This window comes from Salmo trutta, chromosome 4, assembly GCF_901001165.1.
Source record: "Salmo trutta chromosome 4, fSalTru1.1, whole genome shotgun sequence".
NCBI classification, from domain to species: domain Eukaryota; kingdom Metazoa; phylum Chordata; class Actinopteri; order Salmoniformes; family Salmonidae; genus Salmo; species Salmo trutta.
The window spans coordinates 22,082,453-22,098,717 of record NC_042960.1 but is presented as its reverse complement, the minus strand read 5'-3'; the positions used below and the strand labels follow the sequence as shown (position 1 = coordinate 22,098,717).

At 42.8% G+C, this 16,265-nt stretch overlaps 1 protein-coding gene across 2 annotated transcripts in view; it reads right to left on the bottom strand.

Moving 5' to 3' along the window:
* Positions 1-283: 283 nt before the first annotated feature.
* The window catches only part of usp53b (ubiquitin specific peptidase 53b), a 51,094-nt gene continuing 35,112 nt past the window's right edge, over positions 284-16,265 (bottom strand). For both annotated transcript variants that reach the window (XM_029750158.1, XM_029750159.1), the window contains exons 16-19: positions 5,734-5,812; positions 4,723-5,606; positions 4,388-4,476; positions 284-1,146 (exon numbers count right to left, since the gene is read on the bottom strand). In XM_029750158.1, the coding sequence (XP_029606018.1) occupies positions 4,400-4,476; positions 4,723-5,606; positions 5,734-5,812 (1,040 nt within the window). In that variant the 3' untranslated portion in view covers positions 284-1,146; positions 4,388-4,399. The remainder of the gene's footprint in view (positions 1,147-4,387; positions 4,477-4,722; positions 5,607-5,733; positions 5,813-16,265) is intronic.

Genomic DNA, 16,265 nt, shown 5'->3' with positions numbered 1-16,265 from the left:
TCGGCTATGAAAAGCCAACTGACATTTACTCCTGAGGTGCTGACCTATAGCATCCTCTATAACCACTGTGATTAATATTTGATCTTGCTGGTCATCTTTGGAACATTTGAACATCTTGAAGAACAATCTGGCCTTAATGGCCATGTAATCTTATAATCTCTACCTGGCACAGTCAGAAGAGGACTGGCCACCCCTCAAAGCCTGGTTCCTCTCTATGTTTCTTCCTAGGTTCCTGCTTTTCTAGGGAGTTTTTCCTTGCCACCTTGCTTCTACATCTGCATTGCTTGCTTTGGGGTTTTAGGCTGGGTTTCTGTATACACACTTTGTGACATCTGCTGATGTAAAAAGGGCTTCATAAAGATATTTGATTGATTGAAGTTACTTAGAGGTGATTTTGCCACAAATTCTGAACATAGTGAGCTTTCCCCTATCATTCCTTTCACTTTTTCGTTAGCCGTGGCTAAAGTTGGTCAAGTTAGCAGTGGTTGAAATAAATCTGATGTCTCTCCTGGCCTATAAAGTACTTGCATGGTACTGTATGTGGAAAAATGGAGACAGGTCAAAAAAGTGAAGATATCATTTAAGTAGACCCAATAACATAAACCAATTGGAATTTGGATGTCGGTTGGATACAAATGTAAAGTATGCCATGCGCATGCTCATACTGTACACATCACTATTGTTACCTCTTTATAAGTCCTCATGCAGGTTGGCTAACATTATTACAGTTGTCTATTCAGCAGGATAACAAGTATACAAACACAATGTTAGTGTTTGTATTTTGAGATTGCTGAATTTGGCGCTTATATTCGGAAACAGAATTTGTGTTGGCTACACAATCACACTACCTTAAACCAAAAGGTATAGAGTGTATACTCGACAGGTAATCATTATATTTTACTGTATTATGCCTTGGACTGCCCTTTCCAACTTCCAACTCATCTATCAACATACATTTTTTCTCTGACAGTGGACTACCAAACTGTATCTTACTTTAAAATACATATAAGTACTTCAGTAACCCACAGTGCATCAGTGATTTGACATTTGACACTGATTACAGTTGAAGTTCTGGGAGCAACACTTTTCCAGCCAGCAGACTCTTTGGCATCCAGTTCAATAGCTTATTTTAGATGGACATCAGACCTATGAGTAAGAAGAGGACAGTAGATTATTATGACAGTAGATTATTATGATATGGATTATATGTGTACGCCATGAGTACATTTTCACTGTTTACATTAAGAAAAAAAATGCCATTTAACAGACGCTTTTATCCAAAGCATACATACATAGTTTATGTATGGGTGGACCTGGGAATTGAAACCACTGTGTGTTGCAATCGCCATGCTCTACCAACTGAGCAACAGAGGACCGCGTTACCAATGTGTGTTAAAGAGCTTGTTGCTAAAAACCTTTCTTGTCCTTACACACTTCTTGTATTGCAGACCTGGGTAAAATATCTTATGTCAAATATTTTCAAATACATGTAGTTTCATTTCATTTGGTTGAGTCCAATCAAACCAATGCAATAATACTAGAAGTGCACCACACAAACTATATATTTTTGATTAACAGATATTTTAAAGTATTTAAAGTATTCAACCTATGTATTTGATCGAAGTCTGGTTTATTGGTTGTGCGTTTTTCAGCTCTTGTTTTTGCTTGTTGAAGTTTACATTTTAGTAATTTAGTAGACACTTATTCAGAGCAGCTTAGTTAGTGCATTTATCTTAACGGCCCAATGCAGCCATTTATATGTCAATATCAACGTGTTTCTGGGTAACAATTAAGTACCTTACAATAATAGATTTCCATTAAAATGAACAAAGATTGCTTTTTAGCAAAATTAACTTTTCTCAAACAAAGATTTAGCTAGGACTGTCTGGTAGTGGTCTGAGGGGGGAGGGGGAAACTGAAAACTAGCTGTTGTTGGCAGAGAGGTTTGGGATATTCTTTGTTATTGGTCAATTAACCAATTTACCGCATAGTAATGTCATCATGGAAAGCCGAAACTCCCGCCCATGCAAACCTGCTGATAATAAGGCCATGCGTAGATTGTATTTTCAACCAGCAACTATCAGATACAGTGAGGGTAGGCTAGTCTACATAATGAGATTATTATGTATAAGAGCAAGAATATTTTATTTGTCAAACGTCAATCATCATGTCACCAGAATAAGACCATCAATATTTATTGTAAAGGAGCATCAAGAAGTTCATCATAACTTATTATATATAGCCTAAACGTTTTTGGTTTACCGAGTCGTAGTGGGAGGACCACACACCATATCATCGCGTGACTCCAAGCTTACTTTGATACGATGGTTATTATATCAATATATGTGTATAAAGGCGTTTCCACCGGCATTTCTCGCATGATACATTTTCCAGACACAAAAATTCACACTTCGAACAAACACATTATCTGTCAGCATTAATACAATTGTATCGAAACTGCTCCCATCACAGCTGTGGATGGAAACATGGTTACTGTAAGCAAACATTTCCTCAATAAGTAGCAAAGTCAGTGCTTGTCCTGAGTAGTGGTATTGAACAGCTTAAATTCTAGTATACAGATTAATATATTTATTTATTGTATTTTATTTAACCTTTATTTAACTAGGCAAGTCAGTTAAGAACAAATTGTTATTTACAATGACGGCCTACCAAAAGGCAAAAGGCCTCCTGCGGGACGGGGGCCTGGGAATAAAATAAATACAATATAAATATAGGACAAAACACACATCACAACAATAGAGACAACACAACACCACATAAAGAGAGACCTAAGACAACAACATAGCAAGGCAGCAACACATGAGAACACAGCATGGTAGCAACACAAGATAACAACAACATGGTAGCAACACAACATGGTAGCAGCACAAAAGATGGTACAACCATTATTGGGCACAGTCAACAGCACAACGGTCAAGAAGGTAGAGACAACAATACATCACACAAAGTAGCCACAACTGTCAGAAAGAGTGTCCATGATTGAGTCTTTGAATGAAGAGATTGAGATAAAACTGTCCAGTTTGAGTGTTTGTTGCAGTTCGTTCCAGTCGCTAGCTGCAGCGAACTCAGGGATGTGTGTGCTTTGGGGACCTTTAACAGAATGTGACTGGCAGAACGGGTGTTGAATGTGGAGGATGAGGGCTGCAGAAGATATCTCAGATAGGGGGGAGTGAGACCTAAGGGGGTTTTATAAATAAGCATCAACCAGTGCGTCTTGCGACGGGTATACAAAGATGACCAGTTTACAGAGAAGTATAGAGTGCAGCGATGTGTCCTATAAGGAGCATTGGTGGCAAATCTGATGGCCGAATGGTAAAGAACGTCTAGCCGCTCGAGAGCACCCTTACCTGCAGATCTATAAATTATGCCTCCGTAATCTAGCATGGGTAGGATGGTCATCTGAATCAGGGTTAGTTTGGCAGCTAGGGTGAAAGAGGAGCGATTTCGATAGAGGAAACCAAGTCTAGATTTAACTTTAGCCTTTGATATGTGCTGAGAGAAGGACAGTGCACCGTCTAGCCATACTCCCAAGTACTTGTATGAGGTTACCTCAAGCTCTAAACCCTCAGAGCTAGTAATAACACCTGTGGGAAGAGGGACATTTTTCTTACCAAACCACATGACCTTTGTTTTGGAGGTGTTCAGAACAAGGTTAAGGGTAGAGAAAGCTTGTTGGACACTAAGAAAGCTTTGTTGTAGAGCATTTAGCACAAAATCCGGGAAGGGGCCAGCTGAGTATAAGACTGTTTAATCTGCATATAAATGGATGACAGAGCTTCCTACTGCCTGAGCTATGTTATTGATGTAAATTGAGAAAAGCGTGGGGTCTAGGATTGAGCCTTGGTGACAGGCAGTGGCTGAGACAGCAGATCTTCTGACTTTATACACTGCACTCTTTGAGAGAGGTAGTTAGCAAACCATGCCAAAGACCCCTCAGAGACACCAATACTCCTTAGCCGGCCCACAAGAATGGAATGGTCTACCGTATCAAAAGCTTTGGCCAAGTCAATAAAAATAGCAGCACAATATTGCTTAGAATCAAGGGCAATGTTGACATCATTGAGGACCTTTAAGGTTGCAGTGACACATCCATAGCTTATATATGTAAATATATATATATATAGATTTTTTACTGCATTAAATTAATGTGTCCTCATCATCACCAGTGAAATGAAATTACTTTGTGCCTGCCCTTCTCTCACTGATTTTGACCCAGGCGAGTGCAGCATGTCATGCTGTAATGCTTGCACAAAATAAACTGCATCTGTATGCATAAAAGGATCTGGTAGCGGAGCCATCAAAAAGGTGCTGATAAGAGGAACTGTGATACATGGCAATTCCTGAAAGGTCACAGCGTATCACTTACCAGGTAATTTCATCACAAATAGCCACGCTCATCCAGTCCTTTGGCTGTCACTGGGTTCCATTTTGCAGTGGGCTTATTGCTGTTATGACCTGTTTTTGTGGAAAAAATCAAACAATATAGATGAACTCAATGCAAAAACACACATGAAAAATATTTATATATTTTTTTACAGATGACGTCAAAGCTAATTTTGGGCAGATGCCAGCATTTAAAATATTTGGATGCTTTATATTTCTACATAGAGTTGTAAGTTTACTGTTGAGACCACTCGTTTTAGAACAGTACATGACTGCCCGTAGGTGTTTTTACAAGCCGCTGTGACTGTCCAAGCTTACCTGCATCAGGCCGGGTTTTGGGTGGGTCTAGCATGGAGTGTGTATTTGCGGGGTGCAGGTGGTGGCTGGGTTGTTCTCGGGGCTCAGTTGGTGCTTTGGGCACGATAGCTGAGAGTAGGAGGGGTCGCTGGTGATGGTACTTAAGTCTGTACGTGTCTGTCATGCAATTGTCCACGCTGAAGTACGTGGTGAGGGAAACCCCTTGGGCTTCCGCTAACTCGGCTCCAGGTGGCCTGCAGATGGGGAACCTCTCCTCGCTTTCGCCCGACGATGGGTTGCTCCTTTCTGGGTCCGAGCCTGACTTGGAGCTGGCACTCGATGAGGGCCTCTGCAGAGGGCCATTGGATTCCGACCTCTGGTTGGGGCTGGGGGTATGTGAGGCCGGGGTGGGCCGGACGCTGGGCCTGGGGCTGGTCTGGGAGGGCTCTTGGAGTAGCCTGGGACGGAAGCAATGGTGGCCAACATCCCCCTGGTGAGGGGAGGCTCGCTGGGCGGCTTTAGGGTGAGGCAATGGCGGCATGGAGGGCTGATGTTGAGATGAGGGCTCTTCCAGTTCGATATGGGGAGGTTGGTGGAAGGCCAGGTGGTGGGGGGGACAGGGGCAGGGAGACTCGGACAGAAGGGGCTTGATGTTGCTGGAGCGGTAGGCACTGTCCTCTGGTTCCGAGAGATTTCCAGCCAGGTCGTCGGAGCTGTTCCACTCCGAGCTGCTGGTTTTACCCAAGCGCCGCAGGGCGGGGCTGTCGCCATGGTGACCACCTCTGTTGTTGTTACTCATCTCTGGCGATGCCATCATGTGACTGCTCCTGTTGTCTGAGGAGCTAGCGTCCCTCTCTGGACCAGCTCCTTTCTTAGAACTGCCGGAGCTGTATCTACATTTTCGTCTGTAGAATAGAATACAATAGAATAGAACACAATAGACCTTTTAAGAGCACAAAATATGGATGTACACATTGACAATTAACAACATTAAACATATCAATAATAACAATATCCAAGTTGGTACATTACCTTGAACTTGGACTACTTTTCAGGAGATGTGAAACTTGATGGTCGCAGTTCTTTCCCTGAGTTGTCAGTTGATGTTTGCCTAGAAAACAAATAGACAAAGCTGACTCACTGCTTAGGACAAAATTAAAATGAAACCCCAAAATCATGCAATCACCAACATTTTATGGAGTTATTTATTTACATTATTTATAAAGTATGGATAGTTTCCCCCCCACAATAAATCTTGACATTCTGTCCAAAAGGGAAAAGTAATACAACTTGGGGGTGATTCCATTGAATAAATTCAATCAACAGTTAATCAGGTCTATTTATTCATGATTTCTAAATTAGGAAAAAGTATTTGACATTTTCATTTAAACCTCCATTTTCTAGAGACAGATAGAAACTGACACCTAATCGCAGAGATGAGAAATAACAAACAGAGAAACACACAGGATTGACATTAGAGCGAGGGAGAAAGCGAAAGAAAGAAAGAAAGAAAGATGGACAGGCAGGTAGACAGACAGAAACAGAGACAGAGAGAAAGAGAGAGAGAGAGAGATAGAGAAATAGGGAATGGTCTATTTTCAGGGAGATAGCCTATTTCTCTCACAGTGCCAGTGAGTTGGGAGAGTAAAAGCATTTCTATTTTCTGACACACGGTGGCAGCACAGTGTTGATCTCCACCGTCATTGGCCCTGCCGCCAGATCGACCAATCGGGCCAGCAGACGGGCCAGCACTACAGGAGGCAGTATGCATGCTAAATTCATCCACTTTAAAAATAGAAGCGTCTTTTTTTCCCCCACTGACCTATAGGTCCATGCAAGGATAAAAGCTGTGGGAGTTGGTTTGGCTCTAGATTCACACAGGCTTGACAGGAGAAGGAAGCATTGCTATAAGCTAACGTATTCAGGTAAAGGGATAAAACATGTTCAACTCTATGCTCTTGCATAAAACAATGAAAGAGTGCTTGCAGTCAACACTCGATCACATGAAAATGTTAAAAAGGGGTCAGCACTCACTTGATTCAGTTACAATAAATGCTTTCAATAGCTTAGCGTTTATATATTTTACGGGGAGAATATCCTACTAGAGCACACAGTGCTCTACACACAAGCTAACATATTAACAACAATGACTAAGGTGGAAACAGTCAAGTCCAGCTGCGGCATCTGAACAAGCATTTGGGGATTACTGTCAGATTAATGAATGGTGGAGGGGCTTAGTGGGTGAACAGGTTAAATCAACAGGTGGACATTCTAGAGACATACAGACAACCAGCGCACAATCCAAAATGACATTCTGTTTTACATTTATTCACCCCATACTGTGTTTTCATTTTTTTTTCTGTGACTAAAATGTCCTCTTTAGCCTCTGATCACACATAGGAGAAAACGTAACTAAAATGCCATACTCTGGCCCCTCAATAATAAGATCAAGCTCTCAACATGACAACAACAAATTACAGTCAGTATGTTACTACATTTTTATATTTTGCCTACCCTCATTCTTCGTGTGGAAAATAGTCAGAAACCTACAGTACTACGCAACACATATCCCACTGGACACTACACATGTCTGATAGATTTTGATGTGACACTTACAGTACTGCTATTTACAGTAGCAACAGTTGGCCATTTGTTAGGTCGGCTCAAAATCTATTTCCACGCTAGGTTTATTTAGCGTTTTCTTCTCGGAAATCGTCAGGTTTTTTAAATAGCTAGTGCAGATTAGAACGTAAGAGATTTGAAGGGCTTGGATTTGCATGACTCACCAAGGCTGTGCAATCATGACAAAAATCCTTTGCGTTTAGGGCCTATTGCCCCCATATTCAGTTGGCCATAATCTAGCACCATTAAATCAGGGGATCAAAATGAAAAGTCCCTTAATCTGCTTTTCCTTCTTTTTTAAAGCCTATGTTTCCCTGAAACATTGGTATAGGGGAGGGGAAGATAATACTGGTATATCTCTTTTCAAAACACTGAGGAGTTTGTCTTTGCTCAGATGTAAATACAAAGTCATCTTATAATACAGTTTGAAGATTTTATCAAGGGTTGAACTATGATAGTGTGATGGAAATGAAGTACAACATTTCCATCACAATAGACAGAAGATACATTATGTATTGTATTGACTTAGAACTATAACTATGATTTTGCAGTTATAATGGATAGAAGATACATTATGTATTGTATTGACTTAGAACTATTACTATGATTTTGCAGTTATAATGCTAGATCTTTGTAAGAATAAACATTTTTTTTGAAGTGTTCTGAGAGATTTGTTATGAATGCAACTCTTTAGGGACAGTTAGAAATATGAAAAAAATATTTTCACATGACCCTCCCCTTGCACTGTAAAATGTTCTGCACACCCTCCCACTCATAAAAAAATATATAAAAAAATGATTACCACCATAAATAACAATAACTGTAGCAACCTTGTGTTTCTAAACGTGGATATTGTCTTTAGAAGGTTGAGGGTTCGCCGACCACCATGGACAAGCTCACTCTCCCTGCCTGTATCTTTACACTTACGACAAGAGCCAGCTGCAGACAATGATCAGCTACTGTAGGGGGAGTTTTCCACCAACAGGTTTTTTCCACCAACAGGTTTCTATGCCAATGCACCACACACAACCAATAAGCAAGACATAACTGCATACCGATTACCAACTTCAAGCACTTATCATCATGGTTTGTGCCTTCAACACCACAACCAAGTAGAGTATGTCAGTCTCGAAAAAACAGAAAATACATCCCTCCCTACTCAATATCGAAGGAGTGGTTTGACAATCTCCAAATGTCATGAAACATCTTTGCGTTTTGTAACAGTTGTCTCTCTACATTAATCGAATAGCCGTTAAGCAGTTTGGATGATGGAATGATATTCGAGTGTAGTGGATGAACGTGAGAAGATAGCCGACGGGAGACTTTTGAAGTAGCCTAATCAGATGAAAACACTGTGACTAGTTGTGTTTATGCCACACATAAAAGGTAATACATTTAAAAAGTGAAATGACAAATATTTATGCTATATTGAAGCGTTAGGTTCTAGGTCAAAGAATAGCCGCTCAGATCGGAAAGGAGGCAGAACACTTGTTAGACACTGGGAGACGAGAAGCAAGTACAGGGAGTGATTTAATAGATACACGGACATATAACAAAACAAGAACAGCGTCTGGACAGGGGGAAAAAAACCAACAATAATGCAGACAATGGGAAGAAACTGAGGAAGTGACAGATATAGGGGAGGCAATGGAGTCCAGGTGAGTCCCATGAAGCGCTGATGCGCGTAACGATGGTGACAGGTGTGCGTAATGGTGGGCGGAGCGCCAGAAAGGGGGAGCGGGAGCAGGCGTGACAACGTTCCTGAATAATGGGCCTGCTGGGAGCTTAGGCCTATGTGGACACACTACATAGGACGACTTCGGAGAATAATGATCGGCAACAGACACTGCATTAGCATCAGAAGTAAAAATATAGCCAGACTATCCTGCTACTGTGCCTTTCTATAATCTGTCCTGAGTAGACCCACAACTGATCCTAATGGAATGAATAGAATGAAACATTCAAATAACAGGGCTTTTGCACCATTACAATTTACAGCCCAGAGTAGAATTTTACTCAATTGTACTCTCTTGTGGATTCATATTGAACATTTGTGAAGATTTGAATAATTTTTTGTGTGGTGTGATTGATAGTTAACCTATTGCAGATCTTGACAAAAGAGTCACCTACCACGATTGTCACTATGGATAGAAGGCAGTATAGACAGTTGACTGGTAGACTACCCAGCTAGCACATAACGTTCTGAGAACCATATGTTTCTTAGAACTTGGTGAGTGTGTGGTTGTCCTATGGTTATTTTGCATACAACCTTCCCAAAACATTCTGGGAATGGTGCAGGATACCCAGCTACTGTAGCACATACACTATATATAGAAAAGTATTTGGACACCCCTTCAAATTAGTGGATTTGGCTATTTCAGCAACACCCGTTACTGACAGGTGTATACAATTGAGCACACAGCCATGCAATCTCCATTGACAAACATTGGAAGTAGAATGGCCTTACTGAATAACTCAGTGACTTTCAATGTGGCACCGTCATAGGATACCACCTTTCCACCAAATCATTTCATGACATTTCTGTCCTGCAAGAGCTTCCCCAGTCAACTGTAAGTGCTATTATTGTGAAGAGGAAACGTCTAGGAGCAACAAAGGCTCAGCCACAAAGTGGTAGGCCACACAAGCTCACAGAACGGGACCACTGAGCGCTGAAGCATGTAGAGTGTAAAAATAGTCTGTCCTCAGTTGTAACACTCACTACCGAGTTCCAAACTCTTCAAAAGCTGCCAGGAGCTTCATGAAATGGGTTTCCATGGCCGAGCAGCCGCACACAAGCCTAAGATCACCATGTGCAATGCCAAGCGTAGGCTGGAGTTGTGTAAAGTTTGCCGCTATTGGACTATTGGAATCTGCCCCAATGCATAGTGCCAATTGTAAAGTTTGGTGGAGGAGGAATAATGGTCTGGTTCAGCCTAGGTCCGTTGGTTCCAGTGAAGGGAAATCTTAACACTACAGCATACAGCATACAATGACATTCTAGACGTGGAAACAGTTTGAGGAAGGCCCTTTCCCATTTTACCATGACAATGACCCGTGCACAAAGCGAGGTCCATACAGAAATGGTTTGTCGAGATCGTGTGGAAGAACTTCACTGGCCTGTACAGAGCCCTAACCTCAACCCCATCAAACACCTTTGGGATGAATTGGGACGCCGACTGCATGCCAGGCCTAATCGCCCAACATCAGTGCTTGACCTCACTAATTCTCTTATGGCTGAATAGAAGCAAGTCCAGGAGCAATTTTTCAACATCTAGTGGAAAGCCTTCCCAGAAGAGTGGAGGCTGTTATAGCAGCAAAAGGGGGACCAATTCCATATTAACGGCCATGATTTTGGAATGAGATGTTCGATGAGCAGGTGTCCACATACCTTTGGTCATGTAGTGTAACATTCTGAGAACCATATGTTTCTTAGGTGGGAATTTCAGTACTTCGGCATAACATTTCCAACAGGTTTCCCCATGGTTCTATTTAAAGTAATGTTCTCAAATTGTTCCGAGACCGTTAAGAAACAATGTCATTCTGTTAGAATTTCAGTACTTCAGAAGAACGTTTTCTACAGGTTTCCTCATGGTCCTGTTTAAAGTCATGTTCTCAGAATGTTCAGAGAACATTAAGAAACAACATTCTTCTGTGGGAATTTCAGTACTCCAGGATATTATTTTCTGCAGGTTTCATTATGGTGATAAATATCAAGTCATGTTTTCAGAACATTAAGAAAACTTTCCATAAAAACCACAAGAAACACTACTAACGTTCAAAGAACGTTAATAGATACAGTTCCTTGAGAAAGTATTCACACCCCTTGACTTTTTAAAAATGTTGGAGTATTACAGCCTGAATTTAAAAAGGATTAAATTGAGACTTTGTATCACTGGCCTACACACAATACCCCAAAATGTCAAAGTGGAATTATGTTTGTAGAAATGTTTACAAATTAATAAAAAATTAAAAGCTGAAAGTTGACTCAATACGTATTCAACCCTTTATTATGGCAAGCCTAAATATGTTCAGGACTAAACATGTTCTTAACAAGTCATAGTGTTTAACATGATTTTTGAATGACTACCTAATTTCTGTACTCCACACATACAAATATCTGTAAGGTCCTTCAGTTGAGCAGTGAATTTCAAACACCGATTCAACCACAAAGACCAAGGAGGTTTTTCCAATGCCTTGCAAAGAAGGGCACCTATTGGTAGATTGGTAAAACCAAAAAAAGCAGATATCGAATATCCCTTTGAAGATGGTGAAGTTATTAATTACACTTTGGATGGTGTATAAATATACCCAGTCACTACAATGTTCACCTAAAATGACATACCCAAATCTAACTGCCTGTAGCTCAGGACCTGAAGCAAAGATATGCATATTATTGATACCATTTGAAAGGAAACACTTTGAAGTTTGTGGAAATGTGAAATTAATGTAGGAGAATATAACACATTAGATCTGGTAAAAGATGATACAAACAAAAAAACATGTGTTTTCAATTTTATTTTCATCATCTTTGAAATGCCAGAGAAAGGCCATAATATAATATTGCAGTTTAGATGCTATTTAGATTTTGGACACTAGATGGCAGCAGCGTGTGGGCATAGTTTCAGATTCATCCAGTGAAGCATTGCAATACTGCACAGTATATTGTATCAAGTCTGCCCAAATGTGCCGAGTTGGTCAATTGATACATTTTCAAGTACATAACTATAGAGAACATACAACAATGTTATGGTAATACAACATTTAAGTTTACACACTCCCAGGAATATCATACATGACGGATCATTAGCTTATACACCAACTTTCACAAATCTAGATTGCCGGGCAGGGTGGGTGTGGAGCCAGAAACAGCAGGGCTTGAAACTGAAGAACCCTGTTCCTACATTTGAATATAAAAAATGATTTTATCAAACAAAACTATGCTACATTTTATCACTGGGACCCTGAGGATGACAAATCAGAGCAAGATTACTGAATGTAAGTACACTATTTACCTTCAGAGGTGAATGTATCAAAGCAGTTGCAGTGATACAAGTGTTTTGTTGTTGTGCACTATCCTCAGACAATAGCATGGCATTTTTTCACTGTAATAGCTATTGTAAATTGGACAGTGCAGTTAGATTAACAAGTATTTAAGCTTTCGGCCCATATAACACATGCTGTTTGCTGTGACTTACAACATCATTCTATTCACATTAGCGCACGTTTGCATCAACCGTCCCGGTATAGGGACACCGATCCCGTAGAGGTTCCTAACTCAGTTGCTGGAGAGGAAAACTTCTCAGGGATTTCACCATGAGGCCAATGGTAACTTTAAAACAGTTACAGAGCTTAATGGCTGTGATCAGAGAAAACTGAAGATGGAACAACATTGTAGTTACTCCACAATAATAACCTACATGACAGAGTGAAAAGGAAGGAAGCCTACAGTCATGGACAAAAGTTTTGAGAATGACACAAATATTAATTTCCACAACATTTGCTGCTTCAGTGTCTTTAGATATTTTTGTCAGATGTTACTATGGAATACTGAAGTATAATTACAAGCATTTTATAAGTGTCAAAGGCTTTTATTGACAATTACATGAAGTTGATGCAAAGAGTCAATATTTGCAGTGTTGACCCTCCTTTTTCAAGACCTCTGCAATCTGCCCTGGCATGCTGTCAATTAACTTCTGGGCCACATCCTGACTGATGGCAGCCCATTCTTGCATAATCAATGCTTGGAGTTTGTCAGAATTTGCGAGTTTTTGTCTGTCCACCCGCATCTTGACGATTGACCACAAGTTCTCAATGGAATTAAGGTCTGGGGAGTTTCCTGGCCATGGACCCAAAATATTGATCCCCGAGCCACTTAGTTATCACTTTTGCCTTATGGCAAGGTTCTCCATCATGCTGGAAAAGGCATTGTTTGTCAACAAACTGTTCCTGGATGGTTGGGAGAAGTTGCTCTTGGAGGATGTGTTGGTACTATTCTTTATTGATGGCTGTGTTCTTAGGCAAAATTGTGAGTGAGCCCACTCCCTTGGCTGAGAAGCAACCCCACACATGAATGGTCTCAGGATGCTTTACTGTTGGCATGACACAGGACTGATGGTAGCGCTCATCTTTCAATCCCTGTACCTTTTGCAGAATATCAGTCTGTCCCTGATATTTTTCCTGGAGAGAAGTGGCTTCTTTGCTGCCCTTCTTGACATCAGGCCATCCTCCAGAAGTCTTCGCCTCACTGTGCGTGCAGATGCACACACACCTGCCTGCTGCCAGCAAGCTCTCTACTGGTGGTGCCCCGATCCCGCAGCTGAATCAACTTTAGGAGACAGTCCTGGCACTTGCAGGACTTTCTTGGGCACCCTGAAGCCTTCTTCACAACAATTGAACCACTCTCCTTGAAGTTTTTGATGATCCGATAAATGGTTGATTTAGGTGCAATCTTACTAGCAGCAATGTCCTTGCCTGTGAAGCCCTTTTTGTGCAAAGCAATGATGACGGCACGTGTTTCTTGCAGGTAACCATGGTTGACAGAGGAAGAACAATGATTCCAAGCACCACCCTCCTTTTGAAGCTTCCAGTCTGTTATTCGAACTCAATCAGCATGACAGAGTGATCTCCAGCCTTGTCCTCGTCAACACTCACACCTGTGTTAGTGAGAGAATCACTGACATGATGTCAGCTGGTCCTTTTGTGGCAGGGCTGAAATGCAGTGGAAATGTTTTTGGGGGGATTCAGTTCATTTGCATGGCAAAGAGGGACTTTGCAATTCATCTGATCACTCTTCATAACATTCTGGAGTATATGCAAATTGCCATCATACAAACTGAGGCAGCAGACTTTATGAAAATTAATATTTGTGTAATTCTCAAAACTTTTGGCCACGACTGTATACAGAATAAAAATATTCAAAAACATGCATCCTGTTTGCAACAATGCACGAAAGTGAAACTGCAAAAAATGTGTCAAAGAAATTAACTTCCTGTCCTGAATTCAAAGCGTTATGTTTGGGGAAACTCCAACAGAACACATCACTGACTCTCCATATTTTCAAGCATGGTGGTGGCTGCATCATGTTATGGGTATGCTTGTCATGGGAAAGGACTAGGGAGGTTTGTAGGATAAAAAGTAACGGAATAGAGCTAAGCATAGGCAAAAGTGGGAGACAAATTCACCTTTCTTGTCACGTCCTGACCAGTAAAAGGGGTTGTTTGTTATTGTAGGTTGGTCAGGGCGTGGCAGAGGGTGTTTGTTTTGTGTGTTTCGGGTTTTTGGTGTATGTTCTATATTTTCTATTTCTATGTGTTTATCTGGGTTTTCTATTTCTATGTTGTGGTTTTGGAACGACCTCCAGTTAGAGGAAGCTGGTTGTCGTTGCCTCTAATTGGAGGCCATATTTAAGTGGGTTAATTTTGTCTTGTGTTTGTGGGTGGTTGTTTCCGTGTATAGTCTGAGCACCTTACAGGACTGTTTTCGTCGTTTGTTTTGTGTAAGTGTTTTGTTTGGTTTTTCTTCAATAAAAGGAAGATGAGCATTCACATACCCGCTGCGTTTTGGTCTACATACAACAACGCTTGTGACAGAACCACCCACCAACGAAGGACCTGGCACCAGGTTGGGGTGGAGATCCTGGATGGGACAGGACCATGGCACCAGGTTGGGGAGTACCGGCGCCCGAAGGAGGAGCTGGAGGCAGCAAAGGCTGAGCGTCGGAGGTACGAGGAACTATATCCTCCATTTCAGGAGGTGGGAAGGCAGCCCCCCCAATTTTTTTTTTTTGGGGGGGGGGCACACGGGGAGTTGGAGTAAGTCAGGCAATAGGCCTGAACCAACTCCTCGGGCTTATTATGGGGAGTGTTTGGCGGTGAGAGCACCGTGCTATGCGGAAGTGCGCACGGTCTCGCCCATCCGCACGCACAGTCCGGTACGAGCGATACCAGCCCCCCGCAAATGCTGTGCTAGAGTGGGCATCCAGCCAGAGAGAAGTATGCCTGCTCAATACATCTGGCCACCAGTGCGTCTCCTAGGCCCAGGCTGCCCTGCGCCTGCTCTACGCACGGCAGCCATCATGCCTCGGCACAACCCAGTTCGTCCTGTGCCAGCACTCCGCCCGTGCCGGGCTACAGTAACAATCCAGCCAGGACGGGTTGTGCAGGCTGTGCGCTCCAGACCTCCAGTGCGTAGTCAAGGCCCAGTGTATCCAGTTCCTGCTCCTCGCACTAGCCCTGTGGTGCGCGTCACTGTTCTGGCGCCTCCAAAGCCAGCCCCACTCACCAGGCCTTTAGTGCTCCTGACCAGTCCAGTACGTCCTGTTCCTGCTCCTCGCACTAGCCCTGTGGTGCGTGTCACTAGTCTGGCGCCTCCAAAGCCAGCCCCACGCATCAGGCCTATAGTGCACCTGCCCAGTCCAGTACGTCCTGTTCCTGCTCCTCGCACTAGCCCTGTGGTGCGTGTCACTAGTCTGGCACCTCCAAAGCCAGCCCCACGCATCAGGCCTTCAGTGCGCAGTCCCCGTCCAGAGCTTCCGACGACAGTTCCCCGTCCAGAGCTTCCGGCGACAGTTCCCCGTCCAGAGCTTCCGGCGACAGTTCCCCGTCCAGAGCTTCCGGCGACAGTTCCCCGTCCAGAGCTTCCGGCGACAGTTCCCCGTCCAGAGCTTCCGGCGACAGTTCCCCGTCCAGAGCTTCCGGCGACAGTGCCCCGTCCAGAGCTTCCGGCGACAGTGCCCCGTCTAGAGCTTCCAGCAACAGTTCCCTGTCCAGTGCTTCCGGCGACGTCCCACAGTCCGGAGCCTGCAGAGATGGCCCACAGCCCGAGGTCTCCAGCGACGCGCCTCAGCCCGAGGTCTCCAGCGACGCGCCTCAGCCCGAGGTCTCCAGCGAAGCACCTTAGCCCAGAGCCTTTAGCAGTGGTCTACAGCCATGAGCCTTCAAGCT